The sequence below is a fragment of the Macaca nemestrina genome, chromosome 1, assembly GCF_043159975.1.
Source record: "Macaca nemestrina isolate mMacNem1 chromosome 1, mMacNem.hap1, whole genome shotgun sequence".
NCBI lineage: Eukaryota > Metazoa > Chordata > Mammalia > Primates > Cercopithecidae > Macaca > Macaca nemestrina.
Genome location: NC_092125.1, coordinates 29,145,361 through 29,168,473, shown reverse-complemented (window position 1 = coordinate 29,168,473; position 23,113 = coordinate 29,145,361). Strand labels below are relative to the sequence as shown.

General features: G+C 41.3%; 1 protein-coding gene and 1 pseudogene across 3 annotated transcripts in view; one reads left to right on the top strand and one right to left on the bottom strand.

Moving 5' to 3' along the window:
* Window positions 1-23,113, bottom strand: part of LOC105484403 (flavin containing dimethylaniline monoxygenase 1) — a 42,248-nt gene that overhangs the window by 12,464 nt on the left and 6,671 nt on the right. For 2 of the 3 annotated variants that reach the window (XM_011745943.2, XM_024793644.2), the window contains exons 2-4: window positions 19,938-20,075; window positions 10,582-10,770; window positions 2,744-2,906 (exon numbers count right to left, since the gene is read on the bottom strand). In XM_011745943.2, coding sequence (XP_011744245.1) covers window positions 2,744-2,906; window positions 10,582-10,770; window positions 19,938-20,069 — 484 coding nt within the window. In that variant the 5' untranslated portion in view covers window positions 20,070-20,075. Of the gene's footprint in view, window positions 1-2,743; window positions 2,907-10,581; window positions 10,771-19,937; window positions 20,082-23,113 lie in introns of those variants that run through there. The other variant, XM_011745942.2, reaches the window with a different exon arrangement.
* Window positions 4,210-7,495, top strand: LOC139357596 (high mobility group protein B1-like; annotated as a pseudogene).

The following is a 23,113-nucleotide window of genomic DNA, read 5'->3' as shown; positions in this document are numbered from 1 at the left end:
AAAATGTTGTCCCTATTCACAAAGTTTCACGTTAGTTGGGGAAGTTCACTTGGTGACTGACTGTAACTCAGGCTAAGTTTGCTGGGTGGGCCAGAGTTGGCTCAGAGAAAAAGGAAGTATGTCAGTTACACCAGGATTCAATCTACTGGGCTAACTTGATAGGATACCTTAGGCAGTGATGCTGAATCTTATTGAAACATCACACGAATGGAGAATGTTTGAAAATACTCCTTTTTTTAACAGCAATAATTTAAGCAGAAAATATTCTTAAGACAATATTACATAATCAGAAGTAATCTGTACTAAAGAAAGAACTTCTTTTTTCCTAAAAAAAGTAATAAGACCTCTAGATTATCAGGGGAAAAATGTATATACTTGTGGGGAGTGACCTTACAAGGCCTGCTGGCTCTTTAGCTCACCTTGAATTAGTAGAAATCTAACATGAATCCAAGTTAAAACCTAACCACAACACAGAGCATTTGGAATTCAGCAAGGATGTAACAAAGTTCGAATATTTACTCAGCACAGGAACCCAATATGGATCAGAGAACTGTTGAGAAGAAAGAGCTGGAAAAGTCTAAACAGAAACATAGAATTATCCCTGAATCTCATGTTATTTTAGATTCTCTTTGGATGGGCTTTTTTGGGGGGGGTCACAAATGGACAAAAATGAGACTCTGTAGCTGTCTCTTAACAGACTAATATTTTCTCTTATCTCACAGGAAGACAGAGTAAGAACTTACACTAGGTAAATGTGGCTGTGTTAGTAAGTAGCAGAATATCCTATCTAAGAAAAAACAATTGTATATAAAAAAGAAAAAAGGTAAATAGCAGAATGTATATATGTGAATGATAAAAGTAGTCATCTTGGGAAATCATACGTTTATTCTAACTGTGATACCTATTATTTTTTTCTAAGACTTTTTAGCACAACTTCTTTGGAATTGCTTCTAGAGCTTGTGATACATATTTTTAAACATCTTTAGTGAATTTGAATTTTTATGACAGTTAACAACCATCGCAAGGAGTATGTGCCATCTAAGCAAGTCTGCTGTAAGTCAGGAGATAGAGAGGTTGGGAGAACTCCTCTTCAAGTCTAAAAATCACAGAATTTCAGAGCTCAAAGGCTCCTTAATCATTTAGCCAGGGATTTTAAATTGGTAGTGGTTGATAAGGTGGGTTTTAAGAAAGACTGCAAGTCTTGTAGAGCTCTTCTTGCTTGATTTGTGATGTATACTGTTGGTTAAAGTAATCCAAGCTCTTCAATTTGTGGGTGAATTTGAGGCTTAGAAAGGTTAAGTGGGAGACTCAAGACTAACAGCTAGGTGGTTGTATACGCCAGAATTCATACCTGCTGGGTCCTTATCTCTTGTACTCAAACTGAGCACATTGGCTCAGTTGCTTTCAGGGGTTCTTTATTATTTTAATCTGATGTAAACTTGTGTGACTTTGGGGGAAAAATCCAGGACCATGGGAGGTGTATGTTTATGGTATTGGAATCACTACAGGTCATATGTAGACTGTGATTTCTTCACTGACTCCATAAAACTTAATTCTTTCCTCCCAATACAGGTTACGTGTTGCTTTATTCATCTCTACATTCTTAGCACCTAGTGCAATATACTGTAAGTGCCGAATGAATGTAGTTTACTCCCTATGCCATGGAACTTTCTGGATTCTTGTGGTGACTAGGTACTCCTTTCTGGAATTTTGGAGTGGATGGCTGCTCAGAGCCTTGCTCTGCAGGCAAGAATGACAAAAAATTGGGTTGTCTTCTGTGTTGATGAGAGTCCATTATTGAATGGGTTCAAGAAGAGGCTATGGAACCTCTCTCAAAACTACTGAAAAATAATTTCCTGCATTGGGAAGAAGACTTAACTTGCTTCTTTCCAAGTCAATGATTCTACTCTCTGGCAATTTTCAGGATATGCTTTATCCTAATCTAACGTGATCTGACTGACCTCTGGGGGCAGATCCAGAATCATAGCATGTTTATAAATTTATTGTGGTAAGATGAGTCTTGGGATCATTCTAGGCAATCATTAGATGATTTGGAGAAAAGTTTCTTGAAGTTTTAACTTTTTGAATGCTTGTTACAGATGAAATAAACCAAACCGTTACATTTTCTGTTCCATTGAGTTAAAATCCAGTTAAAATTTGGCATAGATTAACATGACCATGGTTGCAAAAGGCAGATAAGGAAACTGAGACCCAAAGATGTCTTAACTTGTCTCCCAAGACTAATCTCCCTGTTGACTATTGACCAGTGCCGTAAACCTCTAATCTAATTGCTATCACTCACATAAAAGAAACAAATAGAAAAAATCACTTTTTTCTTTATTCACAGATTGACTTTTGTGGTCTCTAAACTCAACTTTGGCAATGTGTACCTGCTGCTGAGGTTAACAACTTGTATAAGCATCCCATGTCTTAGGAGACTTTCTGAGTGCTACCAGTCACTTGAGGGACACTGAATCTTGGTAAAGCATAAAACTGCTTATAAAGTTATCCATTTTGCTCTTATGTATTCATAGATTGTTTGGAACAAATGAAAACCAAAAACTGGCCAGAAAATGCTGGCTAGAAAAAAAGAAAACAAAACAAAAAAACAAAAAAAACCCTCCTGTTACCTCCCAACTTTAACTATTTAATGGAACAGCCATAGGAATTCATTCCCAGACCAATCAAGCATCAGAATGGCTCCCATGAGAAAACTTAAAGTTAGTTACAGAAAATGCTGTACCTGGAAAGGAGTCCAGTGGCAAATAAGGGTTAGTAAGAAAGCCAGTGCAGACCATGACAGCATCAAAGATGGCTGACTCTTGCTTCTCTTCATGCATAGTGACCACCTCCCACTGGCCAGAGACAGTAAAATCTGAACATTTTGTTACACTGCAGACTTTGGTCTGAAAAAGGAATCACAGATATGATTAGCAGTTGTCAATTAAGCACTTGCCAGTTGATGTACCAATGACATTTTAAAAGTTCTAGAACACAGAATAAACATAGTTAATAAGTATAACCCTAGAAACCTAATCAGGTTACCAGACTAATCGTGATTCCCTAGATGGAAGTAGTCTAAGCTTGGAGAGATATCTAAGACAAGTGGTGGCATCCAAAAATTTTAAGTGATTTGCTCAAATTCTCACTGATAGAATCAGAATTAGAACCTAAGTTTCTGATGCCTTTTTCATTATTCTTTCTGTTATGCAACCTTATTTCTCATAGGGCTGTCTCTTTAACAGTAATTCCTTTGACAGATACATGGGTAAGATATAATTGAAAACACGAATTTGGTCCTGGTTATATTAGCTTATGAGGTTTTATAGAATATGTTGCTGAAATATAGAATATTTTCCAGAACTAGAAAGCAATTGAAAAGTGCTAACATTATGGCCTGAATTTTTTTGAGAGTAGTCCTCATTTCAAAGAATCTATTTTTTGCGCTTAGTGAGTACATACATGTACATGATTACTGGGCTTTAGTTCAGGAAATATATGTACAATAAATCTCAGACAAGTCAAATTTAAAAGGATAAATTATTCACTGACCAAAAGGCTTCATATCTTTCTTTCTTTTTAAAGTTTTAAATAATATAGGCTTCTTAAGTCCCTCTTAATGGGTTCACTGTTTGGTTTATACTATTTGAAGTGCTTATTGTGTTTCTACATTTGTATTGCAACTGTTTTTTCTAAAACTAAATTTTCAGTTAGTTTAAAATCCTTCAGAATATATTTATTTTTAATCATAAAAATAATAAATGTGTAGCCTAGGCAACATGGCAGAACCCCATCCTTACAAAAAAATACAAAAAAATTAGCCAGGTGTGGTGGCCCATGCCTGTAGTCCCAGCTACTCAGGAGGCTGATAAGGGAGAATCACCTGTGCTTGGGAAGTCAAGGCTTCAGTGAGCCATGATAGTGTCATTGCACTCCAGCCTGGGCAACAGAGTGAGACCCTGTCCCCCACCCCAAAAAAGTTTGTCATTAAAAATTTAGAATATATAGAAAGGAATGAGAAGCAAAACCAAACAAAATCAACTACAGATCACATTTGAGTAATAACTATTTGTGTTTACTTTTTTTATTTTTTGAGATGGAGTCTTGCTCTGTCACCCAGGCTGGAGTGCAGTGGTGCAATCTCGGCTCACTGCAACCTCCGCTTCCCTGTTCAAGTGATTCTCCTGCCTCAGTCTCCTGAGTAGCTGGGACTACAGGCACGTGCTACCATGCCTGGCTAATTCTTTGTATTTTTAGTAGAGATGGGGTTTCACCGTGTTAGCCAGGATGGTCTTGATCTCCTGACCTCGTGATCCACCCACCTTGACCCCCCAAAGTGCTGGGATTACAGGAGTGAGCCACCACACCTGGCCTTGTGTTTACTTGTTAAAACATTGGCGAACATCTAGCTTTTTAAAAATTGTTCTAAAATGGCTTAGTGCCTGGCACAGTGATTCATGCCTATAATCCCCACCCTTTGGGTGGCCAAGGCAGGAGAATAGGTTGAGCTCAGGAGTTCAAGACCGCCCTGGGCAGCATAGTGAGACCTTATCTCTACTAAAAGTTAAAAAAAAAATTAGCTTGGCATGGTAGTATGTGCCTGTAGTCCCAGCTATTAATACTTGGGAGGCTGAGATGGGAGGATTTCTTGAGCCTAGGAGGCAGAGGCTGTAGTGAGACAAGATCCTGCCACTGTACTCCAGCCTGGGTGACAGAGTGAGACTTTGTTTCAAACAACAACAACAAAATAAAAAAGGTCTTGGGCAGCATGTAGTAAAGGAAGTGCTTCAAATTCAGAAATTCTGATGCATTAAAAAGAAGATTTTTATATGTTGCATATATTCATTATGATAATGCTTTATTTTTACTGTATCCATTGCAAAATAAGGAAGTGGAATAAAATACTCTTTGGAAATCTGTTTAGGAGGATGTACTAGTCCATTTTCACAATGCTGATAAAGACAGACTAGAGACCGGGCAATTTACAGAGGAAAAAGGTTTAATGGAGAACTCACAGTTTCATGTGGCTGGGGAAGCCTCACAATCACCGCAGGAGCAAAGAGGAGCAAATCACATCTTACATGGATTATGTCAGGCAAAGAGAGAGCTTGTGCAGGGAAACTCTGCCTTATAAAGCCATCAGATCTTGTGAGACTTATTCACTATCATGAGAACAGCATGGGAAAGACCTACCCTTATGATTCAGTTACCTCCCTGTGGGCCGCTCTCCCAACATGTGAGAATTCAAGATGACATTTGGGTGGGGACACAGCCCAGCCATATTGCTTTGCCCCTGGCCCATCCCAAATCTCATGTCCTCACATTTCAAAAGCAATTATGCCTTCCCAACAGTCACAGTCCCCACCAAAGTCTTAACTCATTTCAGCATTAACTCAAAAATCCACAGTCCAAAGTCTCAACTGAGACATGGCAAGTCCCTTCCACCTATGAGCCTGTAAAATCAAAAGTTGGTTAGTTACTTCCTAGATACAGTGGGGGTACAGGCATTGGGTAAATACAGCCATTCCAAATGGGAGAAATTGGTCAAAACAAAGGGCCTACAGGCCCCATGCAGGTCTGAAATCCAGCAGGCCAGTCAAATCTTAAAGCTCCAAAATGATCTCCTTTGACTCCATGTCTCACATCCAGGTCACGCTGATGCAAGAGTTGGGTTCCCATGGTCTTGGGCAGCTCTGCTCCTGTGGCTTTGCAGGGTACAGCTTCCCTCCTGGCTGCTTTCACAGGCTGTCATTGCGTGTCTGCAGCTTTTCCAAGCACATGGATCTGACATTCTGGGGTCTGAAGGGCGGTTGCCCTCTTCTCACAGCTCCACTAGGTAGTGCCCCAGTAGAGACTCTGTGTGGGGGCTCTGACCCCACATTCCCTTCTGCACTGCCCTAGCAGAGGTTTTCCATGAGATCCCTGCCCCTGTAGCAAACTTCTGCCTGCACATCCAGGCATTTCCATACATCCTCTGAAATCTAGGTGGAGGTTCTCAAACCTCAGTTCTTGACTTCTGTGCACTTGCAGGCTCAACACAAGGTGGAAGCTGCCAGGTCTTCAGGCTTGCACCCTCTGAAGTCACTGCCTGAGCTCTATGTTGGCCCCTTTTAGCCACAGCTGGAGCAGCTGGGATTCAGGCACCAAGTCCCTTGGCTGCACACAGCATGGGGACTCTGGGCCTGGTCCATGAAACCACTTTTTCCTCCTAGGCCCGCAGGCCTGTGATGGGAGGGGCTGTGGTGAAGACCTCTGACATGCCCTGGAGACATTTTCCCCATTGCTTTGGGAATTAACATTGGGCTCCTGGTTATTTATGCAAATTTCTGCAGTTGGCTTGGATTTCTTCTCAGAAAATAAGATTTTTTTTTTCTATTGCGTTGTCAGGTTGCAGGTTTTCTGAACTTTTATGCTCTGATTCCCTTTTAAAACAGAATGCCTTCAACAGCACCCAAGTCACCTCTTGATTGTTTTGCTGCTTAGAAATGTCTTCTGCCAGATACCCTAAATCATCTCTCTCAAGTTCAAAGTTCCACAAATCTCTAGGGCAGGAGCAAAATGCCACCAGTCTCATTGCTAGAACATAAGAAGAGGCAGTACAATGAGCTCCACAGAGACAGTGCTGGGGCAAGTGAGAGCTGGATGGGCACTGGGCAACTCTGTACCTTGCTAAGGAAAAATAACTAAACATGGGCAAAGAAGATCCTAAGAAGCCCAGAGGCAAAATGTCATCATATGCATTTTTTGTGCAAACTTGTAGGGAGGAGCATAAGAAGAAGCATCCAGATGCTTCAGTCAATTTCTCAGAGCTTTCTAAGAAGTGCCAGAGTGGTGGAAGACCATGTCTCCTAAAGAGAAAGGAAACTTTGAAGATATGGCAAAGGCGGACAAGGCCTGTTATGAAAGAGAAATGAAAACCTATCGACAGGAAAGGAGTTCAAAGATCTCAATGCACCCGAGAGGCCTCCTTCAGCCTTTTTCCTGTTCTGCTCTGAGTATCACCCAAATATGGAAGGAGAACATCCTGGCCTGCCCATTGGTGATGTTGTGAAGAAACTGGGAGAGATGTGGAATAACACTGCTGCAGATGACAAGCAGCCTTGTGAAAAGAAGGCTGTGAAGCTGAAGGAAAAATACAAAAAGGTTATTGCTGCATATTGAGCTAAAGGAAGGCCTGATGCAGCAAAAAAGGGATTTGTCAAGGCTGAAAAAGCAAGAAAAAGAAGGATGAGGAGGAAGATAAGGAAGATGAAGAGGATGATGAGGAGGAGGAAGATGAAGAAGATGAAGATGAAGAAGATGATGAATAAGTTAGTTCTAGCACAGCTTTTTTCTTGTCTATAAAGCATTTAACCCCCCTGTACACAACTCACTCCTTTAAAAATTGAAATGTAAGGCTGTGTAGGATTTGTTTTTAAACTGTACAGTGTCTTTTTTTGTATAGTTAACACACTACCGAATGTGTCTTTAGATAGCCCTGTCCTGGTGGTATTTTCAGTAGTGGTGGTTAGTGGTGGTATACCACTAACCTTGCCTGGTATAGTACGAGGGTTGTAAATTGGCATGGAAATTTAAAGCAGGTTCTTGTTGGTGCACAGCACAAATTAGTTATATATGGGGGTTGTACTTTTTTCATCTTCAGCTGTCTCTGATGCAGTTTATATGAAATAATTGTTGTTCTGTTAACTGAATACCACTCTGTAATTGCAAAAAAAAAAAAAAAAAGTTTCAGCTGTTTTGTTTACATTCTGAATGCTTCTAAGTAAATACAGTTTTTTTATTGGTATTATTGTCCTTTTCATAGGTCTGAAATTTTTCTTCTTGAGGGGAAGTTAGTCTTCGCTTTTGCCCATTTTGAATCACATGAATTATTACAGGGTTTTTCCTTTCATATAGTTAGCTAATAAAAAGCTTTTGCCTACACACCCTGCATATCATATGGGGGTAAAGTTAAGTTGAGATCGTTTTCATCCATAACTGAACATCCAAAATCTTGATCAGTTAAGAAATTTAACATAGCCCGCTTATATTTACAAACTGAAGAGTAATCAATCTACTCAAAGCATGGGATTATTAGAATCAAACATTTTGAAAGTCTGTCCTTGAAGGAGTAATAGAAAAGTATGTTCTAACCTTTACATGAGGACTCTATTCTTTAACTCCCATTACCATGTAATGGCAGTTATATCTTGCAGTTCCTACATTAAAGAAGACCTGCGAATGTATCCCCAAAAGCATGAGCTTAAAATACAAGACTGCTGTATTAAACTTTTTGTTGACATTAGTCTCAGTGGAGACTACAAAAATGCTGGCTATAGATGTCTTTTCCCATTTATCTAAATATAGACTGCTCAGGAAATGAGACTTTCCATTAAAAGTATTTTTAATTAATTGGGCCAACTTTTAAAACAAAGATGTCACATTCAAAACAGCATATATTTTCCTATATTATGGTTTGCCCCATCAAAAATCCAAATAGGAGGAGAGAAGACACCTAAACTTTGCACCTCAGTATGAATTATTCAATTTATTTGCATGATTTTTCTTTACAAAACAAACTCATTCATTAGTCATGTTTATCTGCTTAGCAGTTTAGGGAACAATTTGGCAATTTTGAGGTTTTCAAGATTATGGTTTTCTTAAAGTGCCAGTATTTTAAAATGGCATTCTTGTAATTTTACACGCTTTTGTGATGGAGTGCTGTTTTGTTACAGAATTTTGACTTGGATTCTTTCCATTTGCATTTGTTTATATAATTTCAGGAGGAATACTGAACATCTGAGTCTTGGATGATACTAATAAACTAATAATTGCAGATTTTTCTTTTAAACAAACAAGCAAACAAACAAAAAACTATAACAAGAGTCACCTTTACTCCAGTTCCCAACAAGTTCCTCCTCTCCATCTGAGACCATCTCAGCCCGGACCTTATTGTTCATATCACTATCAGCATTTTTGTCAAATCCATTCAACAAGTCTCTAGGAAGTTCCAAAGTTTCCCACATTTTCCTTTCTTCTTCAGAGCCCTGCAAACTGCTCTAACCTCTGTCGGTTACACAGTTCCAAAGTCACTTCTACACTTTCCAGTATCTTTTCACCAACTCCCCACTCTACTGGTACCAATTTACTATATTTGTTTTCATGCTGCTGATAAAGACATAGCAGAGACTGGGCAATTTACAAAGGAAAGAGGTTTAATGGAGAACTCATAGTTCCTCATGGCTGGGGAAGCCTCACAATCATGACAGAAGGTAAGGAGGAGCACGTCACGTCTTACGTGCATGGCGGCAGGCAAAGAGAGAGCTTGTGCAGGGAAGCTCTGCCTTCTAAAGCCATCAGATCTCATGAGACTTATTCACTATCAGGAGAACAGTATGGGAAAGACCTGCCCCCATGGTTAAATTACCTCCCACTGAGTCCCTCCCCCAACATGTGGAAGTTCAAGATGAGATTTGGATGGTGACACAGCCAAACCTTATCAGAGGGCTTTTAAGATCAGGAATGTGAATGTAAATTTTATTTTCCACTTGTTTTGGTTAATGTCTCCATTTCTGTTGCTTTCTATGTATAATTTTCTGTGAATTCCTCATCATCCTCATCTCTGATAGGGGAAGGAGAAAGGAGAAGGGAAACATAGATTTTCATATGTTTCTTGGAGAGGAAACAGAGAAAAAAAGGGGGAAAAAAAGAGGCCAAAAAGGATATATTATTCATTTGTCCCTGCCCTACTACCTTCCTCCTGTCTCTAACCTCTGAAATGGGAGAGGAATGGGGCATTGTAGAATAACAATATTCAAAGATTTTTCTATTTTCAAGAATATCTAGAAAAGATTTCCTTCACATAGCAAGGTTCTCTTGTGTATGGGCCACTGCACATGTTTATTCCTATGAAAGGATAGTCAAGAAGAGAGTGGGAGCTGGGAGTGGTGGCTCATGCCTGTAATCCCAGCACTTTGGGAGGCCAAGGCAGGAGGATTGCTTGAGCTCAGGTGTTTGAGATTGCGTGGCCAACAGAGTGAGACCCCATCGCTACAAAATATAAAAAGTTAGCTGGGTGTGGTGGTGTGCATCTGTGTTCCCAGCTACTTGGGAGGCTGAGGTATGAGAATCACCTGAGCTTAGGAAGTCCAGGCTGCAGTGAGCCATGATCACGCCGCTGCATTCCAGCCTGGGCAACAAAGTGAGACCCTGTCTCAAAACAAACAAACAAACAAACAAACAAACAAACAAACCCAAACAGGAGACTGGGGAAAGGGGCTGGTAGTTCTCAGTGTCCATGTGGGTAGGCATTTGGCCCAAGCTGAAAATGTGGCTTGATATTTTTTAGGTTTCCTAAGATACTTGGATATAAGTATTGCAAACTAAAATTTTATACTTGTGAATCTTTACACAAAGTATCCACCCCCACCTCCAGATTTACTTGAAGTGGGGAGTGAGTATAGGGAGAAAATGAATCCAGTCAGGTGTCATTAATATTGCCAGTTTAGTATCTCATCTACAGAGCCCATGGCTAGGCTGGAGAGAGAAGAGAAAATATGTAGGAAATACTTTCTGACTACTAACTGATGTTCTGTGTCTTACCTTGAATTGAATGTGTTTCAGAAGGTTGAAGTGGTTTGCATACATTTTGAGATATTCCAGGAATTGAGAATTTGGCACATAGTTTGGATAATCTTCTGGGAATGGAAAGTCGGAGTAACAAGACATCTCCTTGCAGCTGTTGGAAACCACAGACTTGTAGAGACTGGCTCTGCCTTCTTCAACATGTTCCTGTACAAACAGTGCACACACATGAACATTCATTGCATGCTCACAAATAAGCCTGGGAAGAACTCACCTGTCCAGATGCACACAGTATCACTGCCAAGCACAGGATAATAGAGAAATACATGAGAATCAGGAAATGGTATTTATCTGAATGATGGACAATTGCTAGGTAATTGGTTTTATGGGGTATTCTGGAAATGATTATGGAGAAGATGGTTCAGATTATGAAGGATCTTGTATCCAAAGTTAAGGAATTTGGATTTTACAGGAAGGTTATGCCAATTTACTGAACGTTCTAAATATAGAAGTGATTCATATCACTTCTAAATTTTGGAAAGATAACTCTGGTTCTACAAAAGGTGAATTAGACGGGACTGGGACAGAAGGAAGGGGGCGTTAGCCCGGAGCCTAAAACACAAATCCACTTAATTGCTAATGAAGGCATGAGCAGAGGCAATGACAACTGGAACCCAGAAAGGTGAGATTTGTGAGGTGGCAGTAAGGCAGAACATATAGGATTGCAAAATCAATTAGATTTAGGGGTTGAGAGAGGAAGCAGTCAAAGGTTTCCAGATTGGACAACTGTGTGTGTGGCATAGCACTAACCAATTTCCCACCCCCAGTTTTTACTCAAATAACTAGCAAATATCAATATCTCATAAGACTACAGCAAAGTTAAATAATAAGCAGTTTCAGTAATGTTTTTAATATACATTGCCTCTGTCTTTTGGGCAGTGGTAAGGAGGATTATTCTGATTTCAGTGGAAAGGTTCTTGTATTTTAACATTATTTACCATCTTGCATATGTAGAGTTCATTTTTCCTGTGAAATAAAAATTATTTAATTTATGCAAACAAGTAGAAACATGAGCATAAACCTCACATACAGAGGGCTTTCTCTGTTTCTGCAAAGGATATGAACTGATATCACATATAGATTCATGTATCTGCATGAAATATACAGCAATCACAGATAACAAAATTATAAATATACCTCTGTGGTTTAAATTAATGTTATTTATCTCATTGACTGATAAGAGTTGATTATAACCTGCTTATCTGAGGCCCACCCGTCACACCAACTCAGCTAAAATGCTTGAGAAAGATGACTATTTAAATCTTGATATTTTATTCAGCTGGAATATCTAAAGCAGTGTTATTCAAATATAGTCTGCAGAGTAATACTGATATGAATTGTTTGTTACCAGTCTGTTACAGGATAACTACAGAAATCAAGAGTAAGCATTTAGAAACTTTTATAGCAATAATTTGGCATTGCTCAATATGTAAGCATGTGGTCACCGTTTTGTTGAACAGGATATAAATCGGTCTTGTTTTTGTCTAACTTGTGTGATGAGTTTGAGTTGGGTACTAGTCATATGCCATAGGACTGCATTATCATGTGCGACGTTTTAAGGTTATTTTGAAAACTGTCATCCAAAAGTGCATTAAATCTGGAATCATTTGCTTTCACTGAAAGATAATTTATATTTAACCTTATAGTATAAGTTATTTGAACTGGTTACAGATAAAAGACTGAAGATACATTAAAAAAAAATAGCACTATCAGCTTCATTTTGGATAGCAGTTAAAAAATACCCTGAACTTGCTGAGACTGGTTTAAAAATCTCTTCCTCATTTCAATCAACATAGCTCCGTGAGCCTCCTTTCTCTACTTTTTTTTTTTTTTTTTTTTTTTTTTTTTTTTTTTTTTTTTTTTTTTGAGACGGAGTCTTGCTCTGTCGCCCAGGCTGGAGTGCAGTGGCCGGATCTCGGCTCACTGCAAGCTCCGCCTCCCGGGTTCACGCCATTCTCCTGCCTCAGCAGCTGGGACTACAGGCGCCCGCCACCTCGCCCGGCTAGTTTTTTGTATTTTTTAGTAGAGACGGGGTTTCACCGTGTCAGCCAGGATGGTCTCGATCTCCTGACCTCGTGATCCGCCCGCCTCGGCCTCCCAAAGTGCTGGGATTACAGGCTTGAGCCACCGCGCCCGGCCCCTTTCTCTACTTTGACTGCTGTTAAGCAATGTTTAGAAATAGTTTAGATACATATTATCCCCTGCAAAGAGCATTGCCATCCATTCAAACCAGATTAGGTAAATTGACAACCAGGAAGCAAGATTAATTGTCATATTAAAAACCTTAAATAGTAATATAAAAATGTGTATTTAAAATGTGTCTACCAGTGTCTAACATGCAGAACTGCAATTTCTTAAAAAATATTTGTTTGGCAAAAAGTTACAAGCATAATGATGACTCTCTGTGTCAATTGCCTATGTTTCAAAGAACAATGTGTTCATTTTTTGTAATTGTTTTCTCTTATATCTATGTCGTTTAATGACACTTACTGAAATTCATTTTATAATTTCTGACTCTATAAATTTAAAATTTACGTTTTGTATTTTTTCTTTGTGTGATTTTAATTTTTCTAAGGATTCTTTTTATTACATTTGACAACAGTCTACAATTAATTGGAAAAAAACTTGATTGTTCTTCACTGTTTGAGAAGCATAGCTCAGTACCTTTTAATTTTGTTAGGATGTGCTTGGGTAGTCTTATTAACATGTGGATGCTGACTCTGTAAGTCAGGCTGAGCCTGAGATTGTGCATTTCTTTTTTTCTTTTCTTTTCTTTTTTTTCTTTTTTGAGATGGAGTCTCACTCCGTTGCCCAGGCTGGAGTGCAGTGGCCCGATCTCGGCTCACTGCAATCTCCACCTCCTGGGTTCACGCCATTCTGCTGCTTCAGCCTCCCGAGTAGCTGGGACTACAGGTGCCCACCACCATGCCTGGCTAATTTTTTTTTTTTTTTTAATTTTTACTAGAGACGGGGTTTCACCGTGTTAGCCAGGATGGTCTTGATCTCCTGATCTTGTGATCCGCCTGCCTCGGCCTCCCAAAGTGCTGTGATTACAGGTGAGAACCACTGTGCCTGGCCGAGATTGTGCATTTCTAACAAGCTCCTATGCAGATGCTGCTGGCCCATGGACCATATTTTCAGTGAGAGTGCTTTAGGGTGCCCAATAGGATGTATAGAAGCCACATAAACACTTTTGAATTTACCAGTGGCCACATTAAAAAAGTAAAAAGAAACAAGTGAAATTAATTTTAAGAGTATATTTTATTTAACTCAATATACCCAAAATATATTTTTCTCTCTCTATATATAAATTTAATATATATAAAAATTTGTGTGTGTGTATATATATAAATTAAAAATTTTAAAGCATTTTATAATGGCATGTTTAAATATCAGTGATTCATAGAAACTGAATAAGCCAGGGAACCATTTATTTTATGAAATCTTAAAGCCAATTAACTAACAAAAACAAAGGGAAAAAGAAACCTTCCGTTTCTCAAAACATAGGAAGATAATTGTCAAGGCAGAAAGATGAAGTGCTTCCAGGAAACACTGAAGCTTGTTGTGAAATAATGTATCACAGATGTTAATATATGAGAAACTGTAGCTTAGAGAAGAAACCTAGCCCTCAGGATAAAATCTAAGACCAGTACTTACTCTTGTCTCTCTTTCCTTCCACTGATTGTTTCTCCTGGAAATAGAAAAGGTCTGGAGTATTTAGCATATACACAGAGAGTATGAGTCTATGCCCCTTCTGAATGGTATTGGTAGGACCTGGGCCCTCACCTCCAGTGTTCACCTCACTGTGCAATCTGCCCCAGTGATTTCCAGGCCCTGCCAGACTTCAATAGCCAGCCCGCACCCTCCCACCCGCGCTGCAGATCCTCTGAGCATTGTACCTGGGGGGTCCAGCAGTTGCCTTGAACTCTGACGGTGGAAACACATGCCTCTGAAAATGGATGGGGCCACTTAGGAGAAGATTTTTGTTTTCATGAAGAGAAAAATGGGTGAGTGGAGAAAAAAGGAGAGGAGGGTCGAACAGTGGAAAGAGGGAAGAGACTAAGAGCACGAGCAGAGGGGTTTCTGTCCTTCTGGTCCATTTTGGTCCCGCAGTACAGTGCGGAGGTCACCATCACCACTGGCATTGACCATCACCACTGGCATACTTGCTTGGACTCCTTGAGACACAGCCCAGGGTTGGCCTGATTCTTGAGCTGTGAAACAGACTCCAGAAATGCATGCAATGTAGTTCTTAACAGAATAGGCCTCAACGCCAGACTGCCTGGGTTTATACTCAAGGTCTACATTTTTAGCTGGGTGATCTGGGAGTTTTCTTAACTTCTCTCAGTTTCTATATCTATATGCTGGAACAACAATATTATATATCCCCTAGGATAAATTGGAGTGATAGCTATCATGCTATTGGAACAAGGAAGCAATGGTATCATGCTAATGGTACTAATGGAACAATGCGTCTAGGCTGTCAATAATATTAATCGTTATTTGTATTATTCTTTCACAGCTACCATGGAAATTTATTTTCCTGAGCTTGTGTCCTTCAGGCAGGAGTGTAGGCAATGAGAAGAAAATTTTGTCAAGTCAGTTCTTTTCTTTCTCATTAAAAAAAAAAAAAACCAGATATAAAGTGATAATAAAATTCATCCCTAAATAGAGACCTTCTCTCTATATGCACAACATTCACGTCTCCTGTTCTCCAAGAATGTTAATTTCTTCCTTCTTTTCATTTCCTTAAAACAGCTGGCACCCAGTTTACTTTGTTGCCCCTTCTCCCTGGTGAGAGTCAGACTCTCGCTGGAGGGCAGGGTCCAGTTCCTGGGTCTATATCGCAGGAGAGCTGTGGAAACCTCAGAGGAAATTTGAGGAACCTTCAAGAATGCAAGCTCCATGAGAATAGGGGCCTGTCAGGGGTACCCCACTAGGATGATCGTAATTAAAACATGTTTATTGAATATATGAAGACAGGTTTTAGAAATAAGGATTTTAATGAAAGTTCACAGGAATCAGATTTGCCAAACCTAAAGAAGAAATAGTTGAGGAACTATTCCTCAGTGATTTATAAGTGTGAATTATTTTTACACTTCATCATTGCCCTCACTGAATGTAAAACTACGTCGTATGTAAGGCACATAGTAGGGTTTCAATCAATGTTTGTTGAATAAATGAAAGCGTGCATGTGCCGAGGAAAAGAACTGGATGCACATGAGGAAGACATCATTCTAGGGAGGGTTAATGGGCCCCAGCAAATGTTACAGGGAGGTGAAGGATGAAGTCCAGTGTGTTTCTACCCCACAGTACTGTTAGTCACCTCTAGATGATGTCTGTGTGCTTCTACCTGAAGACTGTTTTCAAAGTCTCTTCCTGCACTACAATGATCTGAAAGTAATATTTGATGGTAATTCCTCAAATTTTGTTTCAAGTATCACTTTGTAACGGTGATAGTCAACCTACAGTGTTACTTTCCTAAGCCTCCCCTCCCTCTGAAGAGTCTGAGAAGTGTTCCACACGCATGCCCGGACTCTACTAGGGTCAGAAGTGGTTCTTTATCCCTGTAACATTTTTCTTTTTAGTGGTTTCTACCCTCTCTCCTTTCCCAGGGTATGATGTTCTTTCTTTTTCATTGTAACTCCTGCCTGATCTCTCTTTTCCTTAAAACTGTGGTAGCTGGGAGAGGCCAGAGTCACGACCTTGTGAGTATCCAATGAAATGCGGTAATTTATTTATTTATTTTTGTCTTTTCTTTTCTTTTTGTGGAGAACAGGGTCTTGCTATATTGCCCAGGCAGGTCTTGAACTCCTGAGCTCAAGCTATCCTCCTGCCTCTGCCTCCCTAAGAGCTGGGATTACAGGCATGAGCCACTGTGTCTGGCCAAAATGCAGTAATTTATAATGTCTCCATTCTCTGGGCCCTCTCCCTATCTGGAAATGGAAACTTTCTCCACATGTGTTTTATTGGATCTCTGCAATTTGCCTTCCTACTTTTGCATTAGGGTCCCTTTCACCCTAAGGCAATAAGAATTCCATTTTGAACACTTTCTGGCAAGCATAGCCATTGCCAGGGCAGGGTTTTTAATTCTAAAGGTTTTAAATGGGCCACCTACCTTGAGTGCAAAGACATCTCTAACCTTTGTGTGTGTGTGTGTGTGTGTGTGTGTGTGTCATGTGTGTGTGTGTCATGTGTGTGTGCCTGTGTGTGTTGGGGAAGGAGGAAAAGGAATGCCTCTACAAAGACTCAGGAGACTCATTGCATGTAAGAGCTGAATGCCCCTTTAAGGCCGCCTAGTTTAGGAATTTCCAGTCAAGCTTTAGAGGAATCTCAAGGTATTACAGAGGTGCCTAAAAAGGCTGCAGTGTCAAGAGAAGGCTGCTGCCTGAAGGTGAGGGTGGATTTTCCTAAGCCCCCTACTAATTCAGCTTTTGTATGTGTTTCATACTGGTCCCATGTTTTCATTTTATAAATGAGGTAATAGAGCTGGAATGACTTGCAAGTTGGGTGCCATTTTACCTTGGCTACTGCTTGATACTCCGCTTACTCATCTTTTTGATGTCCAATTGCATTCTCCAGAATATTTCTTCTTCTTTTTTTTTTTTTTGAGAGCTAGTCTTGCTCTGTCACCCAGGCTGGAGTGCAGTGGCACAATCTCAGCTCACTGCAGCCTTTGCCCCCCAGGTTCCAGCAATTCTCCTGGGTAGCTGGGATTACAGGTGCATGCCACCATGCCTGGATAATTTTCATATTTTTAGTAGAAACGGGGTTTTGCCATGTTGACCGGGCTAGTCTCGAACTCCTGACCTTAGGTGATTTGTCAACCTTGGCCTCCCAAAGTGCTGGGATTACAGGCGTGAGCCACCATGCCTGGCTGACCTCTATTTTTCTAATTCTCCAACCCCATTTACCATCCCTACACCCTCTTCACCCTCTGCAGGTGCCATATTTTCTCAATAGAATTGAGGTCTCTGGTGTGCGTGCTCTTATACCTTCTTCCTCTACCTCAAAATTTCTCCTCCATGTTCACCTCCCATTCCCCTCCAATCTCTGGGGAGGGTGTATCTCTTGTCTTCCCACCTTGCCAGGGCTAACCCTTGCACCTGTGCCTACAATTCCACTCCTTCCTTTTCCTGCCAGGATCATGTCTCAATTTGGATTTATGTGCTCAGTTATTTCCAGTCATCCAGATAGTTTCTATTTGCCCACAAAAATCTTTGAGTCTTCCCATCATGCAAACAAAACAAACACAACAACCAGGAGATCTCCTTAATTTTGTTCCTCATTACCCATTGTTTTTAAACTGAGTGTAAACCGCTTGCCCAAACATGCAGCCACCCTTTTCCCTCCCATTCCTCCTCTTACGTGTACCTTATGCACCAAAAAGCTATTTTAATTTTCCAAATATGCCCGGTACTTTTTCTTTACTGTCCCTACCCTCCCTGGTGTCTTCTGCTCGATCTTGTCTACCTGTTGAAAGTTTTCAAAGTCCATCACACACTACCTCTTCAGTGAAGCCTTCTCTGGCTCCCTAAATGTGGCTATCATCCTGCTCTTAATGAAATGCCCACAGCACTGTTTCTGACTTGCAAAATCCTAGCCTTCTTCCATCTGCCTAACAGCTCCTGAGGGGAGGGTGAATCCTTGTCATTTTTGTGTCCCCCACAGTGTTTTGTGCTTTGTGCACTGGTGTTTGACCTACCTGATTTACACAACTGGAAATGGGCCCAGCTGGATCTAGACCCATTTCTCATGTTTCTTAGATCAATGATTTTTAGTGTTAATGATTAGGTGCCTGTGACCTATATAAGGAGCATTTATGTCTGGTGTTGCAGGAGGCTAAGTACTGCTTTTGATCTTTAGGTTTAGTTTTTGTTTTGATTGAGATTACTTTCGTTAAATAACTCTGCTAATTTAGTTAGGCAGTTTCATCTTTCAAGCCAACTCCTGACCCTGACTGATTAGGTATGCTTCTTTGGAATCATGTTGTTAAGAAGGATTCTGAGGCTCCCTAGGGGAAAGGCATCATGTTTGATTAGTAATGTCTTCGATGGACGTGGGAGGGGGGAGATTTTTGGTCTAGGTGTCAGGTTTCTGCCATCCTGTTGGAACATGTGTGGTTTGATTCCTGAGAAGAAGCATGCTCTTTTACCTGGTCCTCTTTGGCAGTCTCCGGGCATTGATGATCACATTTGGTGGTGGGTACACTTTAAGATATGCAGTTCTTTATGTGATGCCAAGCAGCCTATGCTGGAGGACTGTGGCTAAACTAGTAACCTTGGCTTCTCTGGAGTTTTACTCACTGAGCTAGAAAAGAATTACTTTTATTTCAGTTCCGAATTCTACCCTTCTGTAATAGAGAAATGCTGTGTCTTTCTCTCAGCCCCTCAGGGGATCTGAGGCCTGGTTATCTGATACTTTGCTTCTTTTCACTCTTTCTGACAGCTTTCTCCTCAGCAAATTTAAAGCTCATGGGAAATGTTTTTGCTCAAAAGGAGGGAAAATAGAAACTCTGGAAAGATTTGATGCAAATGTTTCCCTGCCTGAGCCACGGAGTTCAGAGAACATTTTCCCTGCCCGGCTTCGGGGTTTCATTGGCTGTAAGAAGGGCCCTTGTGAGCTCATGGGACCCCAGGCCAGGCAAGGGTGGGCTTTATAGTCCCCTTTCCTCGGTCCTCACCCCTTCATTCCTTTCTCCGGTCCGGGCAGTAACCCTGCTGAGACTTGAGTGTATTACTTTTCTTCTGCTCAGGGAATTAAAAAAAAGACTCAAAACTCACATTCTTTTCTTCTGTTTGTTCTTGGCCTGCACTGGGATTGCCGAGGCAGCAGGCCCTTGATTATGGAGCTCATCCTACACGCAGCCCTGAGTCTTTAATGCAGATGGAGCCAGGCTGGGAGAAGAAGCAGGTAAAAGCTGCTCAGTCTTGCAGGCAGGGGCTGAAATTCTTGCTCTTGCCCCTAGCACTGCCGTCTCTGGCCTTGCTTCAGATGCCCTTGTCCTGCTCCTCTGCTACTGGAGCTTTCCTGGCCCGGCCCAGTTACCGCATTCTCTTCCACACTTCTTGGGCATCTTTGGAAACACTTCTTCCCCTTGGCTCTAGATAAAGTGTACAAGTCTGTTCTGACTTCCACCCAAGCTCACCCGTGTCCTGTTTCTTTTACAATATCAATGGCTCCTCGTGGCCACCTGTTTAGCAGACATTTCTAACCTTCCTCAAGGCCACCAACCCTTGTGAAAGAAGCACAGGTATAATTTCCCAGCTGCCAAGCCATTCTCCAATAGACAAAGTTGTTGAAACCTCACTTACGGTGAATCTCCACAGCCCTCCAAGGTCGTCGCTCCTCTCAAAGCAGGTGGGCTCCAGTCCTTCTTCCAGACAGCACTTGATGGAGGCCAGGCCGCTGACCCCAGCTCCCACAATGGCGACTCGCTTGGCCATGTTCTCCTGCATGGGAAAAATGAAGCAGTCTTTTTATTCATAAGCTCCACCCCATCCTTGGCTGCTCTAACAAGCCAGGAAAAAGAATTTGGAGGATTAGACGATTTGCTCAGTTTGAATCTTCTGTAGCGGGTCTCTGGTGTGTGAATGTGAGAAGAGAAATGTTCAGGTCACAGGTAAACCCTGTGCTTGGTATGTTCCCACCCCTCATGCAGCACTGGTGCCAAATGTTAGTACAGTTGTCAAGGCTGTAGCTTCTGGCAGAGCTGCTGGAATTGGACCTTTTACTGGACAGAGTCTTGCATTTCAGACTGTGCTGCTGTCTCTAGTCTCCATTCTGCAGCCCTAGAACTGCACAGATCAGCAGACTAGGAAAAGGTCACCTTGTCAGACACATTCTCTTTATCACATACAAAACTGAAGCTCAGACTGGTGTGGTGACCTGACCCAACACCACACAGCGGCTGGTGGGATGGAGTTGGGACCAGGAGCCACCACACCTGTGGTACCACAGGTATTACTGCAGCGCTGCCCTGTGTGATCCTGCCCCTGGCACAATGCCACAGTCCCAGCTGTGCTGTTGGCATGTCCCTTTCACAGGTCACCAGTGATGGTCACCAGTGGGAGAGAGAGAGGGTGGCTGCCAGGGAGGGTTTGTGGTAGAAGGGTAGGCATGCAAAGCCATCCCTCCCATCTCAATTGAATACTGATTCACCTCCAGGGCACATGGCACAGTCACTACTGGGACGGGCCAGAGAATCTTCTGGCACCAGGCCATGTGTTAATAACACATGTGTAAGAACACTGAGAGGCAATAGAGTGCATTGATTAAGCAACCAGGCTCTGGATCCAGGCTGCCTCAGATAAAGCCCAGCTCTGTCAGTTACTACGGTGTAATCTCGGACAGATTAACCCTTCTGTGTTTCACAAATATAAAGAAAACAATAGTAGCTTCCTTGAAGTGTTTTGTGAGAATCAAGTGGGTTAATAATGTAAAGTGTCTCAAAATAGCTCCTGGCACATAGTAAGTGCTCAGTAGCTGTAAGTTATTGAAACTTTAAAAGCATTTCCAAGAACTGGTTTCATCTGCCTTTCACATCAATGATCCTCTGTTCTTTTAATTCCTATAGCATTTCTGGTCAGTAGCACACACATTTAACACTAAATTATATGATGTTAGCTTTCCCCCCCAATATATTTTTGTGACAGTTTTATCTCCCTAAGTTTCTTAAGTGCAGTGACCCCAAAGACATAATTTTTCTAAAAATTTGCTATTTTTTATTTCACAGGTGAAATCTCTTCTCAAATCTGGATATGCACCTTTTGTTTTTTTGCATTAGGAACCTGAGAGAAGCAGCTCAACTATGGAGACTAAAATATCCAATATTTTAGTCAATATTGGATATTTTAGTCCTAACTATAGAGACTAAAATACTCAATAATTTTTAAAATGAAATAAAAAGGTCCTCTTTTTTCAAGCAACATGTAAAAGTGTTGTAGGGTTGCTTGCTTCCCGTAGCAACCAGATATAATTTATTGGGGAAGAAATAGTAGATTCCTTTGAGGGGAAGTCATGTTTTAGGCCCTGATGGACACTATAAAATCAAAAACCTTGTATAATTTCTCCCTCTTTGGGCCCAAAAGGAGTAAGGTGACCTCACATTTAGAGAGGCAGTTGAAGTATGAGTATTGGGGGTAGACACATGTGTTTCAGAATCCTGCTCTATCATGAGTCAACTTGGTGACATAGGAAAATGACTTACCCCCTTTGAGCCTCAGTTTACTCATTCACAAGATGGGATAGAATGCTACTCTTTTTTTTTTTTGAGATGGAGTCTTGCACTGTTGCCCAGGCTGGAGTGCAGGGGCGCTACCTCGGCTCACTGCAAGCTCCGCCTCCTGGGTTCACACCATTCTCCTGCCTCAGCCTCCCGAGTAGCTGGGATTATAGGCGCCCACCACCATGCCCAGCTAATTTTTTGTATTTTTAGTAGAGACGGGGTTTCACCATGTTAACCAGGATGGTCTCAATCTCCTGACCACATGATCCGCCCGCCTCAGCCTCCCAAACTGCTGGGATTACAGGATTGAGCCACTGCGCCCGGCTGAATGCTACTCATTTTTGTACGACATAGTAGCCATTCGATAAAAAATATCCACTTTAATGAGAAAAACAATTCCAGGAAAAAGGAAAGGGTATTGCATATATACATATGATATTGGCAGTTATGTACAGAAGCATGCTGGCTCTATAAAGACAGCAGGTCTGACCATAGCATGACATTAGTGCCCACAGCAGGACAGCAGGAAACAAAGCAGGTTCTTTGTGTTAGGGGAGGGTGAGGAGCCATTTCTATGAGCCAGGTTGAGAAAAAGGGTGAGGCAATTTTCCTATCTCCCCTGAAACTAGAGAGGAGGCCGGTAGAGGGGGGCGTTTTTCTCTGGAGAAAGGCTAGTAGTGTTTATCCTGCAAGGATGTCCAGAAGGGTGTCCCAGACAGAAGGAATGGGCTCCTGGTGTGGGAAGGACCAGTGTTATATATTTCCTTGCCTAGGATGTAGCTTCAGGTACACACTGATGACTGAAAGCACCTGGCTCGTTTAGTAAGAAGGGACTATCTACTCCAAGTGCCTGGAGAAGAGGGAAATACAGCTGGAGACCTGGATCTGCTGTGAACTAACTGTGGAGACCTTGAGCAGAGGACTGAACTGCCTTGGGCTCACTTTGCAAAAGTGGATCTAAGTAGTCTCTTAATCTAAGCACCTGACTCAGTAATGTAAACATTTGCCTTTAAGCGTTTGAAGGATCAACGTGGAGAGAAAGGTTAGAATTATGGTCAGTGGTGGAACTGAAAAGGCACATTTTTGCGTATAGCCCCTTCCAGTGTTTCAAGCTCTAAAATTGGCTTTATTCAAACAGCGTCTAGATGACACATATTTGGAAGTATTATAAGCAGATTAACAGATCCTATAGAGGGTGGAATCAAATGCCCTATAAGATTCTATCAACTCAGATCTGTGATTCATTCTCTGATGAGTTCAGGC